The sequence below is a fragment of the Bubalus kerabau genome, chromosome 11, assembly GCF_029407905.1.
Source record: "Bubalus kerabau isolate K-KA32 ecotype Philippines breed swamp buffalo chromosome 11, PCC_UOA_SB_1v2, whole genome shotgun sequence".
Classification (NCBI taxonomy): Eukaryota; Metazoa; Chordata; class Mammalia; order Artiodactyla; family Bovidae; genus Bubalus; species Bubalus kerabau.
In genome coordinates this window covers 63,807,189-63,831,339 of record NC_073634.1, presented here as the reverse complement: position 1 = coordinate 63,831,339, position 24,151 = coordinate 63,807,189, and the positions used below count along the sequence as shown (strand labels likewise).

The window sequence follows — 24,151 nt, the reverse complement described above, 5'->3', positions numbered from 1 at the left end:
TAGGAAAAAAGAATGGGATACAGGGGAAAAATCACAACGATTTTCTATTCTGCAAAATAAATTTACCCTCAAGAAAATCTGGAGAGCTGTGTTATTTATCTATATAAATACAATAAATCATTCAAATTTATTTTAACTCTTTTACCTATGTGTTTTTAATACTAAGTTGTCCATTTATAAGAGTTCTTTTCCTACAACCTTGACGCAATGGAGGATCAAAATTGAACATGACTAAGCAATGTACAGTCTGTTATTGAAGACAAAGTATCCTGCTTGTTTAAAAACAAAAAACCACAATTTAAAACAAGGAAGAGGGAGTAAGATGTATCAATACTTAGTGGAGGGGGAACAATGTTTTATTATAATCAATAAAAGTTAAGGATTCATTTCCTTTTAGAAAGGGGGATATAATGTACATTTTGCACAGTGTGGTATAAAAAGTATTATTAGCACAATAGTACTATCACACTAAAAGTGGAATTTATTACTTATTCAGTAAAGTAGCCACTTGCTTCTAATCAGTATCACAATTCATTTGACAGATCTGAGGTTTCCTTAAAGGTTTTGCTTCACTGATCTTTTCTGGGTTTGTCATTCTCATTTCCCACATAGTCTGACACATGGAACAGCCGCTTGCTATGAGGAGTGTGGTAATCTAACACAAAGAAATGCCACTGAATCAAAAAACTATAATATAAACAGTAGTTTTAAAGTGAAAGAAATTTCTAGTAAAAATGCTCAATGGGGATGTCTTTGAAGACAAAGTACTAAACTCAGCCTTAAAATGTCACTTGATACAATAAGAAAAATTCCTTTCATGAGGTTTGACTTTCTATGTAATTCACAGCCTGTTTCTTATAAACCTTTGAAAAATTCTGTGAATAGAATATATTATACTTGAGATTTCAAAAGCTTTTGATTATTCATTAACAATTTGAGGATTATAAGATTACACTTGAGGTAATTCAGAGTAAGATTTTGTAAAACTGAAATATAGTTGATTTACAATATTGTGTTAGTTTGAAATATACAGCAAAATTATTCAATTATATTTTTCAGACTCTTTTCCATTGTAGCTTATTATAAGGTATTGAATATAGTTCCCTGCATTATACACTAAATCTTTGTTGCATATCTATTTTATGTATAATAGTTTGCATCAGTTAATCACATACTCCTAATTTACCCCTTCCTTTCCCTTTTGATAACAATAATTTGTGTTCTATGTCTGTGAATCTGTTTCTGTTCTGTATATAGAATCATTACTATTTTTTCTTAGATTTTACATATAAGTGATAAATAACATTTGTCTTTCTCTGATTTACTTCACTTAGTATGATATTCTCTAGGTCCACTCATGTTGCTGCAAATGGCAATATTTCATTCTTTTTTATGGCTGATATATATATATAAACACACACACACACACATATATATGTCCCATATCTTCTTTATCCATTCACCTGTCGATGGACACAGATTTTTCCATGTCTTTGCTACTACAAATAGTGCTTCTATGAACATTGTGGTGTATGCATCTGTTTTAATTATAGTTTTCATCTTTTCCAGATATATGCCCAGGAGTGGGATTGCTGGATAATATGGTAGCTTTATTTTTAGTTTTTTGAGGAAATTCCATCCTGTTTTCCACAGTGGCTGCACCAATTTATATTCCCACCAATAATGTAGGAGGGTTCCCTTTTCTCCACACCGTCTCCAGCATTCATTATTTGTAGACTTCTTGGTGGTGGCCATTCTGATGAGGATGAGGTGATACCTCACTGCAGCTTTCATTTGTATTTCTCTAGTAATTAGTGATGTTGAATATCTTTTCATGTGCCTGTTGACCATCTCTATGTTTTCTTTTGAAAAATGTCTATTTAGGGCTTTTGACATTATTTGATTGGATTATTTGTTTTTTTGATATTGAATTGTATAAGCTGTTTGTGTAGAATAAGATTTTTTAAATGTTGATGCTGATGTGGAATCATATCTAAAGATATCGTGCCCATACATCAGTTCAGTTACTCAGTCATGTCTGACTTTTTGTGACCACATGGACTGTAACATGTCAGGCTTCCCTGCCCATCACCAACTCCCGGAGATTACTCAAACTCATTCCATCAAGTTGGTGATGCCATCCAACCATCTCATCCTCTGTCATCCTCTTCTCCTCCCACCTTCAATCTTTCCCAGCATCAGGGTCTTTTCAAATTAGTCAGCTCTTCACATGAGGTGGCCAAGGTATTGGAGCTTCAGCATCAGCATCAGTCCTTTCAATGAATATTCAGGACTGATTTCCTTTAGAATGGACTGGTTGGATCTCCTTGCAGTCCAAGGGACTCTCAAGAGTCTTCTCCAACACCACAGTTCAAAAGCATCAATTCTTCAGCACTCAGCTTTCTTTATAGTCCAATTCACATCCATACATAGCCACTGGAAAAACCATAGCTTTGACTAGACAGACCTTTGTTGGCAAAACAATGTCTCTGCTTTTTAATATGCTGTCTAGGTTGGTCATAGCTTTTCTTCCAAGGAGCAAGCATCTTTTAGTTTCATAGCTGCAGTCACCATCAGCAGTGATTTTGGAGCCCCCCAAAATAGTCTGTCACTGTTTCCATTGTTTCCCCATCTATTTGCCATGAAGTGATAGGACCAGATGCCATGACCTTAGTTTTCTGAATGTGGAGTTTTAAGCCAACTTTTCACTCTCCTCTTTCACTTTCATCAAGAGGCTCTTTAGTTCTTCTTCGCTTTCTGCCTAAGGGTGGTGTCATCTGCATATCTGCGGTTATTGATATTTCTCCCACCAATCTTGATTCCAGCTTGTGCTTCATCCAGCCCGACATTTTGCATGATGTACTCTGCATAGAAGTTAAATAAGTAGGCTGACAATATACAGCCTTGACGTACTCCTTTCCCTATTTGGAACCAGTCTGTTATTCCATGTCCAGTTCTAACTGTTACTTCTTGACCTGCATACAGATTTCTCAGGAGGCAGGTAAAGTGGTCTGGTATTCCCATCTCTTTCAGAATTTTTCACAGTTTGTTGTGATCTACACAGTCAAAGGCTTTGGGGTAGTCAATAAAGCAGAAGTAGGTGTTTTTCCTGGAACTTTCTTGCTTTTTTGATGGTCCAACGGATGTTGGCAATTTGATCTCTGGTTCTTCTGACTTTTCTAAATCAAGCTTGAACATCTGGAAGTTCAGGGTTCACGTATTGTTGAAGCTGGGTTGGATTTTGAGCATTACTTTACTAGTGTGTGAGATGAGTACAATTGTGCAGTAATTTGAACATTCTTTGGTGTTGCCTTTCTTTGGGATTGGAATGAAAACTGACCTTTACCAGTCCTGTGGCCACTGCTGAGTTCTCCAAATTTGCTGACATACTGAGTGCAGCATATTCACAGCAAAGTCAAGTGGGCCTTACTTAGGAAGCATCACTACAAACAAAGCTGGTGGAGGTGATGGAATTCCAGTTGAGTTATTTCAAATCCTAAAAGATGATGCTGTGAATGTTCCCATACATAATTTATCTTTAAATTTATCTAAATTCTTATAAATGTCTCAGAGTTCATTTTAAAGCAATAAATCGACATGTTCACTTTAATATAGTGTTTAAAATATATTTAAAATATTGTTTCTAAACTCTTTATTAGTATCAAGTAGAAATAATTTATACCTTTATTATGGTAAGGGATAATCATAAATTATTAAATGACTCCCCAAATCAGTTTCTTGTCACAGAGGATTATATGTTATTACCAGACATCTTTGCCTCTTATTAAAGAGAACTAAATCATTGCACAAGTCTCAAAAGTTTTGTGAAAATAAATATTTAGGAAAGTAAACCATAGGTATAATTAAATCCCAATGAAATACATTAATTACTGGAGAAGTAGCTATAACTCTGACCATCAACATTGGTACAAGAAGTAAACAGTTTAACTTTATAGGGCAACTTATTCATCTTGTTGGGAATGATACCTGTGATTTTGAGAATGGAGACTCCATACTTCCCTCTTTAGATCCTAAGTAACCTGGAAAACCCAAATTCTACTCGCTTTTTGATTCTACAAAAGTGGATTTCCTTCTCTGCTCTTCAGTATTTCGCCAATGCAACTATTTATGAATATTGTGAGAATCAATTAACAAAGTCATAATTGGAAAGCTTTTGTCTTTTGGACCACTTACATCACTAATGGTAGGATTTTTTCCAAACTACGTTTTTCCTCTCAAAATTCTCTATTTTTGTACCATCACTCTCTCTTCCTATATATTTTTAATAAGATCTGTTTCAAACTATGAAATACATGATTACTGTAGGAAATTTGAATAACAAATAAAATTAAAGGAAAAATACCCATAATTCCTCCAGAAGTTTTTGAAAATTTTTTGATTTTTGCTGAATTTTGATGAAATAATCTCAGTCTGAACAAGATACAGTACATCTTTTTTTCAATGTTAGGGGAAAAAATGTTTAAAAGAACTCACTCAGGCTTTTGGCAAATTTGGTTAACAATAATGGACTCTTTTATGGTTAATTGCATCCAGTGCCTTTACTAGGAAAGCAATAGAGGTATTATCTCACAGGTACAGTTGAATTCTATGAAGAAAGATGGTGGAAGTACTGGAATTCCAGCTGAATTATTTCAAATCCTGAGATGATGCTGTTAAGATGCTGCATTCAATATGCCAGCAAATTTGGAAAACTCAGCAGTGGCCACAAGACTGGAAAAGGTCAGTCTTCATTCCAATCCCAGAGAAGGGCAATGCCAAAGAATGTTCAAACTACTGCACAATTGCACTCATTTCACATGCTAGCAAAGTGATGCTCAAAATCCTTCAAGCTAGGCTTCAACAATACATGAACTAATAACTTCCATATGTACAAACTAGATTTAGAAAAGGCAGAGGAATCAGAGCTCAAATTGCCATCATTTGTTGGATCATGAAAAAAGCAAGAGAATTCCAGAAAAGCATCTACTTTTGCTTCATTGACTATGCTAAAGCCTTTGACTGTGTGGATCACAACAAACTGTGGAAAATTCTTAAAGAGATAAGAATACAAGATAAGAATACCTTACCTGACTCCTGAGAAACCTGTATGCAGGTCAAGAAGCAACAGTTAGAACTGAACATGGAACACTGGACTGGTTCAAAATTGGGAAAGGAGTATTTCAAGGCTGTGTATTGTCACTCTGCTTATTTAACTTCTATGCAGAGTACATCATGCAAAATGTCGGGCTGGATGAAGCAAAGCTGGAATCAAGATTGCTGGGAGAAATAACAATAACCTCAAATATGCAGATGACACCACCCTAATGCAGAAAGAGAAGAGGAACTAAAGAACCTCTCAATGAAGGTGAAAGAGGAAAATGAAAAAGTTGGCTTAAAGCTCCACATTCAAAAAACTAAGATCATGGCATCTGGTCCCATCCTCTCATAGCAAATAGATGGGGGAAAAATGGAAACAGTGATAGATTTTACTTTCTTGGGCTCCAAAATCACTGAGGATGGTGACTGCAGCCATGAAATTGAAAGACACTTGCTCCTTGAAAAAAAAGCTATGAAAAATCTAGACAGTGTATTAAAAAGCAGAGACATCACTTTGCTGGCAAATGCCTGTATAGTCAAAGCTATGGTTTTCCAGTAGTCAAGTATGGATGTGAGAGTTGGAGCCTAAAGACGGCTGAGTGCCAAAGAATTGATGCTTTCAAACTATGGTGCTAGAGAAGACTCTTGGGAGTCCCTTGGACAGCAAGGAGATCAAACCAGTTAATCCTAAAGGAAATCAGTCCTGAATATTCATTGGAAGGCCTGATGCTAAAGCTGAAGTTCCAATACTTTGGCCACCTGATGCAAAGAGCTGACTCATTGGAAAAGACTCTGATGCTGGGAAAGATTCAGGGCAGAAGGAGAAGGGGGCAACAGCAGATGAGATGACTGAATGGGATCATCAACTCAATGGACATGAGATTGACCAAACTCCGGGAGGTAGTGAAGGACAGGGAAGCCTGGCGTGCTGCAGTCCATGTTGTCGCAAAGAGTCGGACATGACTGAGTGGCTGAACAATTGAACAGCGGTTGGCTTCAGAAAATTAAACTCTAGAATTTTTATTTCACTCCACTGTAGGACTTACTTCTCCACAAACATATATTTTTGAAAAAAAATTTAAATATTTGACTGTACTGGTTCTTAATTGCAGCATGCAGGATCTTTAGTTGTACCATGCAGACTCTTAGTTGCAGTATGTGGGATCTAGTTCCCTGACTAGGAATTGAACCTGGGCCACTTGTGTCTTAGCCACTGGACCACCAGGGAAATCATTTTAATAGATGTGTCAATGATAACTATTTCTTATAGAAAGCCTTATTGGGAAGATTATCTGGAGAAAGAATGGCAACTCACTCCAGTATTCTTGCCTGGGAAATCCTATGGACAGAGAAGCCTGGCACGCTATAGTTCAGTGTCACAAAGAGTAGGATTTGACTGAGCAACTAAGCAACAACAACAGTAACATTTAATGATATAATCTTTACACCAACTATAGTAGTAAATTAGCACTAGTCTCACTTTACAAAACAAAGGTCCAAAGGCAGAGTTTTTAGGTGGTAATGTGAGAACCTGAGGGACTTTAACCCTGTTCTCTCTGCTTCAAAAGGCATCCTTTCCACCACAGCCAAACACCTCACAATATCAATAATAATATTGGCATTGTTATTTAATATCAATAATATTAGGCAAGAATACTGGAGTGGGTTGCCATTTCCTTCTCCAGGAGATCTTCCTGACCCAGGGATTGAACCCAGGTCTCCCACATTGTAGGCAGACGCTTTACCGTCTGAGCGACCAGGGAAGCAACCTATTTAATATCAATAATATTAAAGAGGTAATATCCTAGTGTATAAAACTTTGTTTTATGATTATCTTCCCAAAATAGAGTTTAAAATTTGGATAGGTGTTCTAAAGGAAGGAATATTTTAAGGCAATTTGTACATATTGTTGATCGCTTTCCTCAGTGAGATTATTCAAATTATAATTCAATCCATGGAGAATGAGACTTCCTGCTCCACTGTTCCCTTTATAAAAATCTTGGTTAATTTAATAGATGAAAACTGATTATTTGTGGCAAAGTTTAAAATTGTTTTGATTGCTATAATTCACTGTTTTAATACCTCTATTCTCCATTCTACAGAGTGAAACTGACATGAAAGCTGGCTAAATTTTTGAACTAGAAATGGTAAAATAGGGGAATGGTCTTTAGATTTTTCCCTTTACTCATTCAATGGTTATCTAGTTCCTATTCTGGGTCAGGTGTTGTGCTAGCGTTCAGGACATAAAGATGAAAGTCCATCCCTGACCTCAAAGAGCTTGTGAACTAGCAAGAGAAACAGACATAAATAGACTACAGTATAGTGTGACTGGCACTGTGACCAAAGTAACACAGAGGAAAATGCTTTGAGAGACACAGAGGAGGGCACTTAAACCGGCTTCCGGGGGGTCCTGGGAGCCTTTTTGGAGATGCTGAGGGCAGAGCTCCACTTTGAAAAGAAGCAGAAGTTAGCCAGCTTTTTCCTGACCTTTCCAACCAGAATTAATCACTGTTCCTTTACTGAAGTGTAGTGTACTTATTTGTTTCCATGTCTCTCACTTGGCTGATCTTCTTGATTGGGGAGGGACTATATCCCTAATTAGTCTAGGACAGTGCCCCATAAGTAGTAGGAATGCTGTTAACATTTATTGAGTTATTTTGAAATTCTACCCATATAGGTCTTCTCTTGTGTTGTTGGAAGAGGGTGTTTGCTATGACCAGTGCATTTTCTTGGCAAAACTCTTATTAGTCTTTTCCCTGCTTCATTCCATATTCCAAGGCCAAATTTGCCTGTTACTCCAGGTGTTTCTTGACTTCCTACTTTTGCAGTCCAGTCCCCTATAATGAAAAGGACATCTTTTTGGGGTGTTAGTTCTAAAGGTCTTGTAGGTCTTCATAGAACCGTTCAACTTCAGCTTCTTCAGCGTTACTGGTTGGGGCATAGACTTGGATTACTGTGATATTGAATGATTTGCCTTGGAAATGAACAGAGATCATTCTGTCGTTTTTGAGATTGCATCCAAGTACTGCATTTCGGACTCTTTTGTTGACTATGATGGCTACTCCATTTTTTCCAAGGGATTCCTGCTCACAGTAGTAGATACAATGGTCATCTGAGTTAAATTCACCCATTCCAGTCCATTTTAGTTCACTGATTCCTAGAATGTCGACGTTCACTCTTGCCATCTCCTGTTTGACCACTTCCAACTTGCCTTGATTCATGGACCTGACATTCCAGGTTCCTATGCAATATTGCTCTTTACAGCATCGGACCTTGCTTCTATCACCAGTCACATCCACAGCTGGGTATTCTTTTTGCTTTGGCTCCATCCCTTCATTGTTTCTGGAGTTATTTGTCCACTGATCTCCAGTAGCATATTGGGCACCTACTGACCTGGGGAGTTCCTCTTTCAGTATCCTATCATTTTGCCTTTTCATACTGTTCATGGGGTTCTCAAGGCAAGAATACTGAAGTGGTTTGCCATTCCCTTCTCCAGTGGACCACATTCTGTCAGACCTCTGACACCATGACCCGCCCGTCTTGGGTGGCCCCACGGGCTTGGCTTAGTTTCATTGAGTTAGACAACGCTGTGGTCCTAGTGTGATTAGATTGACTAGTTTTCTGTGATTATGGTTTCAGTGTGTCTGCCCTCTGATGCCCTCCTGCAACACCTACCGTCTTACTTGGGTTTCTCTTACCTTGGATGTGGGGTATCTCTTCACGGCTGCTCCAGCAAAGCGCAGCCGCTGCTCTTCACCTTGGACGAGGGGTATCTCCTCACCACCGCCCCTGCTGACCTTGAACGTGGAGTGGCTCTTCTAGGCCCTCCTGCACCCACTCAGCCAAGCGTGCTGCGATTCATGGGGTCACAAAGAGTTGGACACGACTGAGTGACTGAAGTGAACTGAACTGAACTGAACCCATATAGGTATTTCCTCCCATACCTTCCTGTTGACATTTATATAAATATGTGTGGTTTTCCTTTATATGTAAAAATAATACTGTTCACCACATACCCTTCAGAGTGGCTAAAAGAAAGCATGGAAAATGATAAGTGTTGGTGACAGATTTGGAGCAACTGAAAAGATCATACATTACTGGAGGTAGTAGAAACTGGTACAGACACTTCGGAAGACTGTTGGCAGTATCTACTAAAGCTGGGCATGTGGGGATTTCACTGGTAGTCCAGTGATCTGCCTTGCAATGCAGGGCATACCAGTTTGATCCCTGGTTGGGGAACTGGGATCTCACATGCCATGGGGCAACTAAGTGCATGCTCACCACAACTACTGAGCCCACATGCTCTAGAACCCGTGCTCCACAATGCAACAGGAGAAGTCCACATACACTGCAACTAGAGAAATCCATGCCTCGAGTAGAGAAAGCCTACCCAGAGCAGCCAAAAAAAGAGAACAAGAGAAGAATCACTAAAAAAAAAAAAAAAAAAAAAAAAAAAAAGATGCTGGTTCATGTATGGACCTAGAGATTGTCACACTGAGTAAAGTAAGTAATAACACAGAGAATGACAAATATCATATGGTATTGCTTATATATAGAATCTAAAAAATATTATACAAATGAACTTATTTACAAAACAGAAACAGACTCACAGACTTAGAGTATGAACTTACAGTTACCAGGGGAGACGGGAAGGGATATTTAGGGGGGTTGAGTTTGACACGTAGGTGCATGCACACATGCCTGCCTGCATGCTAAGTTGCTTCAGTCCTGTTCAGTTCTGTGTGATACTATGGACTATAGCCCGCCATGCTCCTCTGTCCATGGGATTCTCGAGGCAAGAATACTGGGAAGTTCTCCTATTGGAGGGCATGACATGTACACATTGCTATATTTAAAATGGATAACCAACAAGGATCTACTGTATAGCACAGGGAACTCTGCTAAATATTATGTAACATCTTAAATGGGAAAAGAATTAACAAAGGATTCCACATTTAAGAGACAGAGAAATAAAGCTGGGTGGTACCTCTTAAGCCAAAAATTTCATTCTTAGGAATAAGTTCAACACAAATATATCCATATGTTCACCAAAAGGCACATTTTCACCAAAAGCAGTCCTATTCATAATGTCTCCAATCTAGAAAACACACAGATGCTCATCAGCTGTAGAAGGGGTAAACTTATTGTGGTATGGTCATATCACAAGGAAAAAGAATCCATACCTCACAATATGAAGGAATTTCATAAGAATAATTTTTAAGGCAAAGAGTTTTCTAAAAAGCATTTATTGTATGATTAGTTTTATGTAAAGAATAAAAATAGGCAAAAATCTTCTATGCTCAAGAAGTCAGGAAAGGTCAGTAAGTAGTGGAGGGTTAGTAACTATGATGGAATAGGCAGGGGGAGCTCCTTGGGTGTGGGTAAGGTTCTGTTTCTTAATCTGGGTTCTGGTTACCTATATTTAGCTTATGCCCTTTTCTGTATATGTATTATACCTAAATAGTTTTTCTTAAAAAAAAAATACATCTTATTGAGAGAAAGCTGAAAAATACATAAATGTTTTAAAATTTTCAAATCACCCACAATCTACTACCTAGAAATTACTATTAACATTTTGATTATTTACTTCTAGTCTTTTTCTGAACCCGCAGTGCCTGTGCCATCTCCTCCCACTCTTTGCTCCTCACATATTTACACACACACACACACACACACATTTTATTAAATTAGATTCACTTCCACTTAGTTCTACATCTAATTTTTTAATTTTTACTTAAAGTTAATCTGGATAATCAAACATTTATTGCAAGCATGTTTTTAAACTGTTGCAATGTAGCGCATCAAATATAAATATATATATGGTATGTATGGTGGCTCAGCTGGTAAAGAATCTGCCTGCAATGCGGGAGATCTGGGTTCGATCCCTGGGTTGGGAAGATCCCTTGGAGAAGGGAAAAGCTACCCACTCCAGTATTCTGGCCTACAGAATTCCATGGACTGTACAGTCCATGGGGTCACAAAGAGTCGGACACGACTGAGCGACTTTCACTTTCATGGTGTGTATATATAAAATATTCCTAATATATAATATATTCCTAGAAGACAGTATGTGTGAATATATAAGTGCATATATATATGTATATATATGGCATGTGTATATATAAAATATCCCTACTACATAACAACATGTATTCGTAGAAAAGAGTATGTGTATACACTGGGTCATGAATATTCTGTAAGCGCTGCATTCATTCTGTATTTCCTTCCCAAAAGGTTGCACTGATAAGGCATTAGAGCTCCTATATCAAGATCCAACCCCAGGTTGCTTATTAGTATTCGTTGTTAAAAGAGTGGAACTTAAAACAAGACTAAGGAATCTGCGATTTGCACTCATCTGACGCGCTCCACAGGAATGTGTCCCTCTACTCCCAGGTCGAGGAGTCCCCGCGCCTTGGTGCCGCAATGCATCCGCGCGTGCGCCGGAGCCCCCAGCACCTCCCGCCGCTCGGTTGCCGTGGGAACAGCTGAGTACTGCGACTCCCGAAGACCTTAGCAGTGAGCGGTACCGAGGCCCCGGCATGGAGCTGCCGGATCCAGTACGCCAGCGGCTGGGAAATTTCAGCCGGACAGTGTTCAGCGACTCCAACCGGACCGGGCCGGAGTATAACGAGGGTCCGGGTGAGTGGCCGAGGCCCAGCGCAGGGCGTGTGGCCCGCTGAGGACCTGGCGCGGGGCTTGGAACGGCCAGATTTTGCCCAGACCTAAGATGGCGGTTTGGTCTTCAGCTGGTTCTCCGCAGTGCGGGAAACGCCCCTGGAGGAGGGGCTGGGCCGCTGGCTGGGACTGGGACAAGATATCCGGACTCTGATACCCAGCTGGTCCCGGGCTGATCATGCTGCGGTCTAACCGGCCAGTTGCAAGAGGGGCGGCTGAGGTGGCGCTGGCAGTTCCTCAAAATATAAAAAGTATAAAGCCACCTTCGCAACCCGCGTCCGGTGCCTTGCGGCCGAGAAGGCTGACTTCTTTGCTTTTCCTCAACGACCTCCACCCTGGCTTTTCTGCCCTGAATGGTCCTCCCCACCCCCCGTGCCCCGGTAAAAGATATTTTCCTTTTCTTCTTTCCTACCAGAACAGGTACTTGCCACAAGTCCATTTTCTGGCAGAAGACATAGAAGGGTTTTTTTAATGAGTTATTTTAAACGTTCTCCAATCCAGAATAGCAGCTGCCACACTAGCATCGCCTTTAACAAAACTCGCCCTCTCCCCACTTTCTCCTTCCCCTACCCGGTATATATATAACTCTTGACCTAAATCAAGTAACACTATACCACGATGCCGCATTTGATGTGACAAGTGACAGCGCAGTTTTCTGCAAAACAGTTTAACCCTCTTAAATCATGATGATAGACAACATACTGTCAACCACACCCAGGCAGCTTTTATCACTGAACTGTGCTGGGAAATAGAAATCTTTTCCTCTTGCTTGGTTTAGGGATTTTTCAAAGGGAACAAAGAAAAGTCATTTCCCACCGTTTCAATTTTTCACTCTAATCACTTGCCTGTCCTCCCAGTTTAGGGCTGGTCATGATTTAGGATGTACAGAGAAAAACATAATGTGAAAAATTAGGTTATTACGTTTCTGATTCTAAAGCCAGGGCTTAACAGGCACTAAAATATGATGATGTAAAGTATCAGGAGTTTTCTGTAAAGGGCCGGATAGTAAATACTTAATACCATGCAGGCCATAGGTCTCTGTGGCAGTCATAGATAATGGTAATGGAATAGACATGGCAGTGTTCCAATAAAACTTTATTTATGGACACTAAAGTTGAAATTGCATGATTTTCGGTGTCACAAAATACTACTGATATTTCCCCCAACCATTTAAAAATCTGAAAAAGCCATTTTTAGCTCACTTGCTGTACTAAAACAGTTAGTTGGCTGGTAGTTTGCCTACTCCTGATTTATATTACATAGTGTTTTAATTTAAATTCCATTTACAGAACTCAGCTTGTACTTTTGCAAAATTTAATAATTTCATGTCTTGAGCTTTCAAGGTTCATTTACATATTAACTTGATTTTCAGCTGAATGATTATAAGTTTGATCTGCTGAAATATAGACATAGCATAACTCTTTAGATGCTCGTGTACAGAATTCTTAACATAAAAGCTTATTTGCAAAATTTTACTACAGTGCTTGCCCTGAAGGTATTAAAATTTTTAATTTATTATTTTTCCACCTTTTCTTCTTTGTGGATCTGAAGTATGTTTGATTATTTGTACTGTAATTACAAGGGTATATTATGAACATGTTCATAGCTGACCAAGAGTTTTACTGTTGCCATGAAAAAATCCTAGGGGAGTGAGTTTCCTTCAGATTTTAAGAATGCATTCCTTTATCAGTGGTAATTTAACAAATAGGTACAAGGAAAAGTATATCATCCTAATCAGGGATATTCTTGGAACTAAAGGAAAAATCTTGCTGTGAGAGACCATAATAATTTTATATTTTAAAATTGTTAAATGATAGATATACTCAGCTGTGGAGAAAAATAAATAATCTGTTTTGAAGAAATTTATCTCAGAGCCTTTGTAAATTCTTTCATTTCAAGCAGTGGATTTCAAAATACTTATCTACTCTTATATTGTTAGAATTTAGTCATATTTAGGATGCATTTGTAGGGGTCAGTTTTAAAAATCAAATTCTTAATTTAGAACCTTTCTCTCTTATATGAAAACAAAAGGTACTATGTAATCAGCCTTCAGTTCAGTTCAGTTGCTCAGTAGTGTCCAACTCTTTGTGACCACATGGACTGCAGTATAGCAGGCTTCCCTGTCCATCACCAACTCCTGGAGCCTACGCAAACTCATGTCCATCAAATAGGTGATGCCATCCAACCATCTCATCCTCTGTCATCCCTTTCTCCTCATGCCTTCAATCTTTCCCAGCGTCAGGGTCTTTTCCATTGAGCCAGCTCTTCATATCAAGTGGCCAAAGTATTGGAGTTTCAGCTTCAGCATCAGTCCTTCCAATGAATATTCAGGACTGATTTCCTTTAGGATTGACAGGTTGGATCTCCTTGCAGTCCAAGGGACTCTCAAGAGTCTTCTCCAATACCACAGTTCAAGAGCATCAATTCTTCGGCATTCAGCTTTCCTTATAGTCCAACTGTCACATCCATACATGACTACTGGAAAAACCATAGCTTTGACTAGACGGACCTTTGTTGGCAAAGCAATGCCTCTGCTTTTTAATATACTATCTAGGTTGGTCATAGATTTTCTTCCAAGGAGCAGGCATCTTTTAATTTCATAGCTGCAGTACCATCAGCAGTGATTTTGGAGCCCAAAAAAATAAAGTCTGTCACCGTTTCCATTGTTTCCCCATCTATTTGCCATGAAGTGATGGGACCGGATGCCATGATCTTAGTTTTCTGAATGTTGAGCTTTAAGACAAATTTTCACTCTCCTCTTTCACTTTCATCAAGAGGCTCTTTAGTTCCTCTTCTCTTTCTGCCTTTATTGTGTATATCTTCTGCATATCTGAGATTATTGATATTCCTCCCAGCAATCTTGATTCCAGCTTGTGCTTCATCCAGCCCAGCATTTCGCATGATGTACTCTGCATAAAAGTTAAATAAGTAGAGTGACAATACACAGCCTTGACGTACTCCTTTCCCGATTGGGAGCCTATCTGTTATTCCATGTCCAATTCTAACTGTTGCTTCTTGACCTGCATACAGATTTCTCAGGAGGCAGTTCAGCCTTAGAGAAATGAAATTCATGTGTTACAAAGGGCTACACTGGCAATGTCCTTGTAAGAATATGTTTTCATTAATTCACTCTTTCTGCTTATTCATATTTGGTATTTACCATTTGTAAAGCAACATGCTAGGTTCTGTGAGGGTCTTAAATTTGGGTAGAATGTGGTCTGTGCTTACAGTCAGCCTGTGTATAAATAAAAGAGAAGGAAAGGGACTGCCAGGCATAGTGCTCAGGTGAAGTAATTTATATTACCTTTAATTCTCAAGCAATCTGTGAGGTCATTTTAATGTTACCATTTTACAGATGAATAAATTAAGGCTCAAAGAGGTTAAATAATTTATCCTAAGTCTGGCATCCAGAGTTCTGAGTGAGTTTGGGGAGCTCTGGGTTTACTTGGACTCCAAAAGTCATGATCAGACTATGTCTCAAGTGAAGGGAGTGTGGTTCTTTGCTAACACTTCTTACACACAGGTTAGTGTGAGAAGTACCTAGAGGGGAAGGAGATTTCCGCTGGAGTGGGGAATGTGATCAAGAAAGGACTTATGGAAAAAGTGGCTTTGAATTGGGTATGAATGAACAGGTGGTATTAGGGTATGCTGAAAGAGATGGGGGAGGGGTTGGTTTTGCATGATTAGTTTATACCTGAGAGATTCAGTTCAGTTCAGTTGCTCAGTTGTGTCTGACTGTTTGTGACCCCATGGACTGCAGCATGCCAGGCTTCCCTGTCCATCACCAACTTCCGGAGCTTGCTCAAATTAGGTTCATCCAGTTGGTGATGCCATCCAACCATCTCATCCTCTGTCATCCCCTTCTCCTCCTGCCTTTAATCTTTCCCAGCATCAGGGTCTTTTCCAATGAGTCAGTTCTTTGCATCAGGTGGCCAAAGTATTGGCGCTTCAGCTTCAGCATTAGTCCTTCCAATGAATATTCAGGACTGATTTCCTTTAGGATGGACTGGTTTGATCTCCTTGCTGTCCAAGGAACTCTCAAGGGTTTTCTCCAACACCACAGTTCAAAGGCATCAGTTCTTCGGCACTCAGCTTTCTTTATGGTCCAACTTTCAAATCCATATATGACTACTGGAAAAAGCATAGCTTTGACTAGATGGACCTTTGTTGGCAAAGTAATGTCTCTGCTTTTCAATATGCTGTCTAGGTTGGTCATAACTTTTCTTCCAAGGAGCAAGCATCTTTTAATTTCATGGCTGCAGTCTTGTTATATATTTTATATGTTCATTTCATAGGCTCTTTACAGGTGGCTCAGTGGTAAAAGAATCCACCTGCCAATGCAGGAAACTCAGGTTCGATCCCTGGATTGGGATGATCCCCTGGAGAAGGAAATGGCAACCCACTCCAGTATTCTTGTCTGGGAAATCCCATGGACAGAGCCTAGTGGGCTACAGTCCATGAGACCAGAAAGAATTGGACACAACTGAGCACATGCACCACTTACATAGAACTCTTAACAAAGGAGGTAATGATTATTATTGTTATCTGTTCAATAGTATTCATATTGATGTTCTACATTTATACCAGTAGTATCCAAAAAAGTCATCGGACAGTAACCAAAGGTGGTAAAGTAATAGAAAAATATGAAACATGCCCCCAAGTAGCAAATATTGGAACGAAATATTAGTAGTATTATGGCTATTTTCTTTCACTGTCAATGATTATTGTTACTGTGTCCAACTCTTTTGTGACCCCATGGGTCCACCAGGCCTCTCTGTCCATGGGACTTCCAGGCAAGAATGCTGGAGTGTGTTGCCATTTCCTTCTCCACGGGTCAGTGATTATAAATAGGCTTACAGTTTGGAGTTTTGTTGAGCTGAAACTATAGCTATTAATTCTAAGGAACTAAAGGATGTACAGGGCATAGAGCAGGAGTAAGAGTTTGTTCCTTTTCTCTCTGTTTTCTTCTGTAGATAATGAAATGGTTTCCAGTTTGGCACTGCAGATGTCACTTTATTTTAACACTTACTTTTTCCCACTTTGGTGGGTGAGCAGCATTATAATGCTTCAGATGAAGGTAAATGTGTGCTTTACTACTTCTCCCTGGCATTGTTACCTTGTCAGTAAAATTAAAAGTTCTTCATATTTTTTAAAGTCTCAGGTCAGTCTTATTATATGTGAGATTTTTGTTTATTTTTGTTTTTTCAGTATTCCATCTTGCCTGATTACTACAAGTTCATTGTGGTCACCATTATCATCCTAATAACTTTAATTGAAGCTATCAGGTTGTATCTGGGCTACATGGGGAACCTGCAGGAGAAGGTAGGCTCTTCTTTCCTTTCTCTCAGTGCTACACATAAATGCAGTTAAGACTTTGCCAGCAAGAAAAGGCAGTGAGATGTGGAAGGAGCAAAGGCCTGTAGGTAAGGCCTAGCTCCAGCTTCACCACGGCTGCCACTGTGGTCTGTTTGCTTACTCTCTTGAGCCTTGGTTCCTTCACATATAAAATTGGGGGAATATTCACTTCACAGATTTGTTAGGATTATATTAAACAATTTATATAAAGCACCTGAACATAGTAAACTCTTAATTAGTGATCATTTTCCCTGTTCCCAGTAGTCTTGAAAATACTTGGTCATTAAACATGATGGTTTAAATTCTGAATAAGAAAATTGGGGAAAATGACACTCATCTCCTATGCGAGGCACATGTTTTCTGAGTCATCATGCTGCCTAAGCATTTACAGTTACCAGAACTGAATGATAATGCCTAAAGATTTCAGTGTTCTTCCAGGCCCTTCATAATTAAGCCCCACCCAGCCTACCCCACTGTATTTCATGCTTTTTCCTAACACAAACATCCATTCCAGGCTGATGTGTTGTTTCCCAGTCATATTCTTTCCACATTTTTGCTTACTTAAGTTCTTGCCTCTTCCTCATTCTGCTGCTGCTACTGCTGCTAAGTCACTTCAGTCATGTCCGACTCTGTGCAACCCCATAGATGGCAGGCCACCAGGCTCCCCTGTCCCTGGGATTCTCCAGGCAAGAACACTGGAGTGGGTTGCCATTTCCTCACCAATGCATGAAAATGAAAAGTGAAAGTGAAGTCGCTCAGTCGTGTTCGACCCTCAGCGACCCCATGGACTTCAGCCTTCCAGGCTCCTCCATCCATGGGATTTTCCAGGCAAGAGTACTGGAGTAGGGTGCCATTGCTTTCTCCGATTCCTCAGTCTATCTAACTTTAAAAGCCTACCTCCTTGAATTATTTCTTTTACCTACCCTGTTTACTCTGTTAGAGCATTTAGTCTATTACTCTAAGTGGTACATACATTTCATTATTCACTTAAGTGTAGTAATGTAGGACTATCACATAAGTTAGTTTTCTCTTTCAGTCTAGATTGTAAGTTCTCTGAGAATAAGGACCACACTATACTTCTTTTGAATTACAGAGCTCAAAATGTAGGTTCACAGTAGTATCACTTGCTTATCGATACAAGCAGAAGATGGTACTTAACTGATCTGATGTTTATCGTGTGTATCATTGCAGGTTCCTGAGTTGGCTGGCTTCTGGCTTTTGAGCCTTCTGTTGCAGTTGCCTTTAATTCTTTTCTTGCTCTTCAATGAGGGCCTAACAAATCTGCCCTTGGAGAAAGCAGTACATATCATCTTCACTATATTCCTTACTTTCCAAGTTGTTTCAGCATTTCTTACCTTGAGGAAAATGGTAAATCAGCTGGCAACTCGTTTCCACCTCCAAGACTTTGACCGGCTGTCTGCGAGCCGAGGAGACATGAGAAGAATGAGGTCCTGTATAGAAGAGATTTGACCCAGTGCTGTTGAATAAGGATCTGGAAGATCATTCTAGAAGACTGCAGGAAAACACCAGAGGGCTAACACACAAAAAAGGATATAGCAAGTGTTTTGAACTGTATACTCTTTGGCTCTGAAATTCCAAGGCTGGACACAAGGGTAAGACTGTCTGTACAGCACATGAAAGCAGTAAATCAACCCTAAAGCCTCCATGTTGTCTCTCTGATGTCAAATATCTTAATTTTTTGTTGTTGTCAACTTTTTCAGGTGTGTAGAGATCTGTATTGGTGGCATTACATCTTTACTGTAATATCTCCAGTTAGTACCTGTAACTAGAAATGTGTATATTTCTTTCAACATTGTTGGCCTATCCATGTCTTGGGAGTACGTATCAAGTATGTAGAGATGCTGGTCAGTATTCTGATGTATTAGACTACATCTGTAAACTGAGACACCAAATTTTTATGTCTGCTAGGGTCTTAGCTATTATACTGAGGTTAAGAAGAAAGCAGGTGGATTGTGATGATATTTAGGAAATGTTTTTATCCTAAAATTGTTATTTTCATACAACCATGTTCAGTATTTATGGTGGTGGTGTGCAAAATGTCTTCACAATAAGTTATAAAATATTTATGTTAAAGTATCTTTAGAAATCACTCTTGTCTTTTACAGTTCTTTTGGGCTGTGGGTTTATTTTTATTATAAAGTTGAAAGAGAAAAGTACATTATCTGAGAGCCTTCTATGTAATTTGCCACTGTCCTGGGTACATTAACCTTTATGATCTTATCTATTAAGTCATTATTCACTGAAGAACTGCTCATACCCAGTAAATTCACATGAAGATTGATCTGAGAATCAGGGTGCCTGTTAATATATAGTTTTATATATATTGGATGGCCCAAGGGACTCATGATCATAAATGAGCATATTCCCTTGCTAATAGGAGAAACCTATTTAAAGAAATTCTGTTAAGAACAAAGCTTGCTTGGGTATATCTGAACCATCATTTTTAAGTGATAATTGAGTTGTCTTAAGGGGTACAATATTTTCTTTCCTATAGGAAAATATGCCTCTGTAAGTATTGTATGTTACTGAAAGATAGTTGTAGCTACATTAAACATAATTTTTTCTATCCTTCCTGTTTTGTGATTCATGCTTATCTTAGGATTTCCATGTTATGCCTTATTCATTTTTATATTGCTTAATTTTGAAAATGCCTTCACTTCCCACTGTTAATCACACCTTACCAGTCTGTTTATGCTCTTTTTATTATTTCTGCTTTTTATTATTATATATAATGTTCAGTCAAAGTTTTCTTCCCCCATGCACTGACTAATTAACCTTTGCCCTATACCAAAGCTATCACTAGGTATATTCCAATACTTTGAAATTAAAAATAGAATTTTGTTTGGATAGTTTATTAAAATGTATTTGTTTACATTTGTTTCCAGATAGGTGAGTTTATAAGAAAATATAAAATAAGAACACTAAATCTACATAACAGATAAATTAAGGTGATGATCAAGAAAGACTTTTCTATTTAATAGTCATTCCAGAGTTTTATTTTAAATAGCAGAGCCTCTTGATACATTCAAACTTTAAGGTAAATCACTAAAAGTGTAAAGAATAATAATACAAAAATTTTAATGATTAAATGGGGGGAATATATATTTATAAAAATTTTTAAAGTTTTTGTTCTAATAACTATTGCTTAACATGTAGATATAATGAGGGTAAGAAAAAAGAAACTAAGAAAATCAATTGAGAACGTGACCAAGTCATTGGTTTTTCATGCAACAATAAAACCATGATTTTGTGTTAGTCTGAACCAATATTTTCTATTGGTGTATACATGGTGCTCTATGTAAGCATAGGAAAATTGAGATAGGAAAGACATTTCCATGTCAGCATATTTGGAGTTTAGGCAGTCTTTATTTTTATTTTATAAATTTGTTCATCCTTAATTTATATTGCATTTCCTCTCCAGGGTTCACAACACTGTTCTGAAGTTTTTTAGTTAGGAGATATTGAGCTTCACAAATACATTGTCTTTCACATTTTTTTTTTCTTTCAGGTGTTTTTTTCTAACTACAGACAAGGTAGATGTAAATTTTTGTACATTGGAATGATTTTTAAAAATTGGATTTGAATCAACATATGTTTGAATGCCTACTATGTACAAGGAATAGTGGAGAGTTCATAAACAAATAACTGAGCTCCCTGTTCCCAGGGGTACAGTGTTGCAGGTAAAGTCTCACTTCATCGGGGAGGTGCATGGAATGAGTTTCTGCCTAAGAAGTACCTGACAGCAAACAGCCCTGGGCATGCAGGGCATCTCCGCTTTGCTCCTCGCACTTGGTGTCCAGGGTTAGCACACTGGCCTTTCATCAACATCATTCAGCATTCACTGCTCCCCTCCCTGTCAGAACAAGGGCGGGGGGCAGGGCTTGCTATGAAGTGTACACTACTCGCATGTACACACTCGCACTTGCCCATGTACACAATAACAAGATGTTTACTGTCTGGTTCAAAAAGCAGACGAGCAGGTCAGAGAGGGCACTGTAGGATTAAAGAGAAAAAAGGTGAGGAATCTGGGAAGCCCTCCAAATAAAATTAACACTTTAAGATTTGAAGACTGAGCAGATACTCAGTTTCAGTATTAAGAGACAGAAGTAATAGTGATTCCGAGTACTGTTTCAGGTATGACATGTAGTTCGATAAAACTGGTGGGAAGGCTGCGTGAAAACAAAGGCCACAGAATAAGAGAGAACCTTCCAAGGCACTAGCAAGCTAAAGACTAATACTCTGAATAGTTTAAATGGTAGAATATCACACATATTTAGGTTTCAGAAAAATTTTTCTGAAAACTGTGGAAAATGTACTGCAAATGTTGGGCTAAAGGTAGAACTTGATGAACAACTTCGGAGAGAACTGTCCTGGATAAAGTCAGTGGTGGTAAAATTAACTTGAGTAGATCCTATTAAGATTTTTTTTTTAATTATATTTTAAAATAGGTATTGAAATATTTTTCCTATTTTTCTTTCTGAGGATTACACACAGTGGTAAACAAAATGACATACTCACTGTCTTATCCACCCCGCCTCCCCTGGCCATTGTTAGAGTATTACTAGACGTAAGTAATCCTCTGTCTGAAATAGTCTTTTATAAATTTTATTTTACAAGAAATACCTAAATAATTCTTAACTTGTACTTGTGAAGATCATACTTTTCAAAAACTTAAATTTTAAATTGAATCAAGATTTTGAGAGTAAAGAGAAAAATCGTCTATAATTCCATACCCTAAAGTAGCAAGTATAAGCAAAATGTTCTCTTTCCTTGTAGTTTTCCTGTTGTAAATGCTTTTTAAAACATAGTTGTAACCACCAGCACTTGAAACTTTGCACCTTGCTTTTCTGAAAACATAAAATTTTACCCATCTTTTTACATAGTCACGCAATCATCATCTTAAATGATTGCACAATATTCCATCAAGTAGATGGAAAGTAATTTATTTAACTTCTCTCCTATTGTTGGATATTTGTGTTGTTTTCTTCTTTTGCATTTATATTGTTGAGCCTCAGAGCAGGCTCATTCAAGATATGCTACAATAACATATTGATTATTTTGAATTTACCTTACTTGAGAAACAGCCAGTGGAGAAAAACTGATACAGAAAAACACTCTGACCCCTTCTTTCCCCTTAAAAGAAGGAAATAATCTCCATGTGAAAGCATCCTCCTTATACCAAGAGGATAGAAAGCAATCTTATCACCAGAGTTAGGAAATTCAAGGCTGAGAAAACTCTGTAGACAAACTTTGTTACCTCTTCATTAGTCTGCTACCCCAAGCACAAGCCCCTTTGTTAAATCTTCACAAATAATTGTTTCTTTGTCTAAAAATGATATGTAAACAGCCTGCTTTGGTCACTTCGGAGATACCATTTCTATAGATCTCTGTTTATATGAATTAAATTGGGTTTTTCTATTAATCTGCATCAATTTAATTATTAAGCCATCCAAGAGAACTCCCCAACAATACATAACATTGTAACGAACATCTCATGTATACATCTTTTTCCATATCTTAGATGATTCTGTTTTTTAATTAGTAAGCTAGAGTCTCAGAAGTGAAACTGCTGGATCATAGGGTATGAACATTTTTGAGGATTCTTGATGCATACTGCTGAATTATATTATCCACTGTCTGTAATTCTAAAGATATTACAATGAAAATTTTGATAGGGACAGACTTAGAGACCTTAGAGACCTATTCATCTTTGTGTTTCTGAGTAGCTACCACAGGAACAGAGTCTCCTATGGAGAAAAAAAAACTAAAAGCTGTGAAAGGAGAAGTGCAAAGAATTTTTTTAAAAAGAGTTTTGAATTAAGGGAAAACTGATAAGGGGCAGGAGAGGGCTTAGGCGAGCTGGTTGCAGTCAGCAACAGACAGATGTGACACAATACAAACTGGGTCATTGAGTTGGGACAGCCCTAGGACATAAAAAGACTGAAATGAAGTAAAGCTCTGGATTACTTTGTTCTTGAATATTGAATTTTTTCAGAAGCATGGAGCATGAAATATTACAGTGATAAGCCAAGATTGGAAACATAGCCAAGAAAAAGAGGGTCTTTAAGGGATTGTTTAAAATGTGCTGAAGGAATAATTTGGTTTGGTCTTAAATGGCTCAAAAAGTAAATTGACACAAAGCTTTTGCATAACAAAATAGGCATGGAGGCAGAAAACAATGAGGCTAGTAGAATGGTTTATCCTGTAAATTTGTTATGATGTGAAACATTAGCTTTTTGGTCCTAGAAAAGGTTTGTCAGCAAGCTTTAATGATGTATTTTTTAAGTGCAATTAATACTAATTTATTATGGGTATACATTTTATTCTAGTTTGAAGACTGTTAATCTTAGGGTTTTGAGTCAATAAAAAAAACTAAATAGTTCATCATTCTAAAACTTATTCTAAGAATCATTCTAACAATCCCCCACCCACTGCATCCCCCTCACCCTCTACCCCACCACAGTGTTTAAGCATGAAGCATTTAAAAATATTCAGGCCCTAGAAAAATCTGTTTAAATTCAGGTTTGACCACAATGTTTAGATTTATCCTGGTGCTTACACAGATGTCCATCTTTCTGCAAATAAGACTAGGGATCAGGTGTGTAATCATTTTAACCAAAGTCAAGAAAGAATAAAACTCAAAAAACAAGACACAGGCCAGAAGATAGATACAACATATATTCTATGAAAAATTAAAGACACTTGGAAATTTAGCTTATCATCTAAACAAGCTCCACAGCCACACCCTTGGGTTTCCTAACCCAGAGGTCTCTACAATCACAGTGTATATATCACTGCTATTTATTTGTCCTTCATTGTTCCACAGGCCTAAGTGTTTAGCACTTGGGTACATTAAAAATGTAGATTTTAAAAACAATAATCAACCAAGAATGGCTTTCTCCTTTAATTTTTCAGAACTCTAATAGCACTATATTTGGCTGATAGGAAAGTGGTATAATCGATTCATCACAAAAGGCTTTTAGTTCCTGATCTTGAGTTACTT

General features: G+C 38.1%; 2 protein-coding genes across 20 annotated transcripts in view; one reads left to right on the top strand and one right to left on the bottom strand.

Moving 5' to 3' along the window:
* The window catches only part of EHBP1 (EH domain binding protein 1), a 583,640-nt gene that overhangs the window by 519,555 nt on the left and 39,934 nt on the right, over positions 1–24,151 (bottom strand). For 13 of the 19 annotated variants that reach the window (XM_055540419.1, XM_055540417.1, XM_055540436.1 and 10 more), the window contains exons 2-3: positions 18,483–18,578; positions 8,796–8,948 (exon numbers count right to left, since the gene is read on the bottom strand). The exons of 1 other annotated variant lie outside the window; for it this stretch is intronic. The gene's annotated coding sequence lies outside the window, so the exon portion shown is untranslated. Of the gene's footprint in view, positions 1–8,795; positions 8,949–9,728; positions 9,915–18,286; positions 18,409–18,482; positions 18,579–24,151 lie in introns of all 19 variants that reach the window. 5 more of the 19 variants (XM_055540428.1, XM_055540431.1, XM_055540421.1 and 2 more) reach the window with 4 other exon arrangements.
* TMEM17 (transmembrane protein 17) lies at positions 11,474–20,089 on the top strand. The gene is made up of 4 exons (XM_055540442.1): positions 11,474–11,736; positions 16,746–16,849; positions 16,981–17,094; positions 18,319–20,089. Exons 1-4 carry the CDS (start codon positions 11,637–11,639, stop codon positions 18,595–18,597), a joined length of 597 nt encoding a protein of 198 aa, XP_055396417.1. The 5' UTR covers positions 11,474–11,636; the 3' UTR covers positions 18,598–20,089.

Coding starts and splice junctions, on each gene's coding strand:
- TMEM17 (XM_055540442.1), top strand. CDS start 11,637: ATGGAGCTGCCGGATCCAGTACGCCAGCGGCTGGGAAATTTCAGCCGG. Junction 11,737..16,745: donor GGAGTATAACGAGGGTCCGG/GTGAGTGGCCGA, acceptor TTTCTTCTGTAG/ATAATGAAATGGTTTCCAGT. Junction 16,850..16,980: donor TTATAATGCTTCAGATGAAG/GTAAATGTGTGC, acceptor TTGTTTTTTCAG/TATTCCATCTTGCCTGATTA.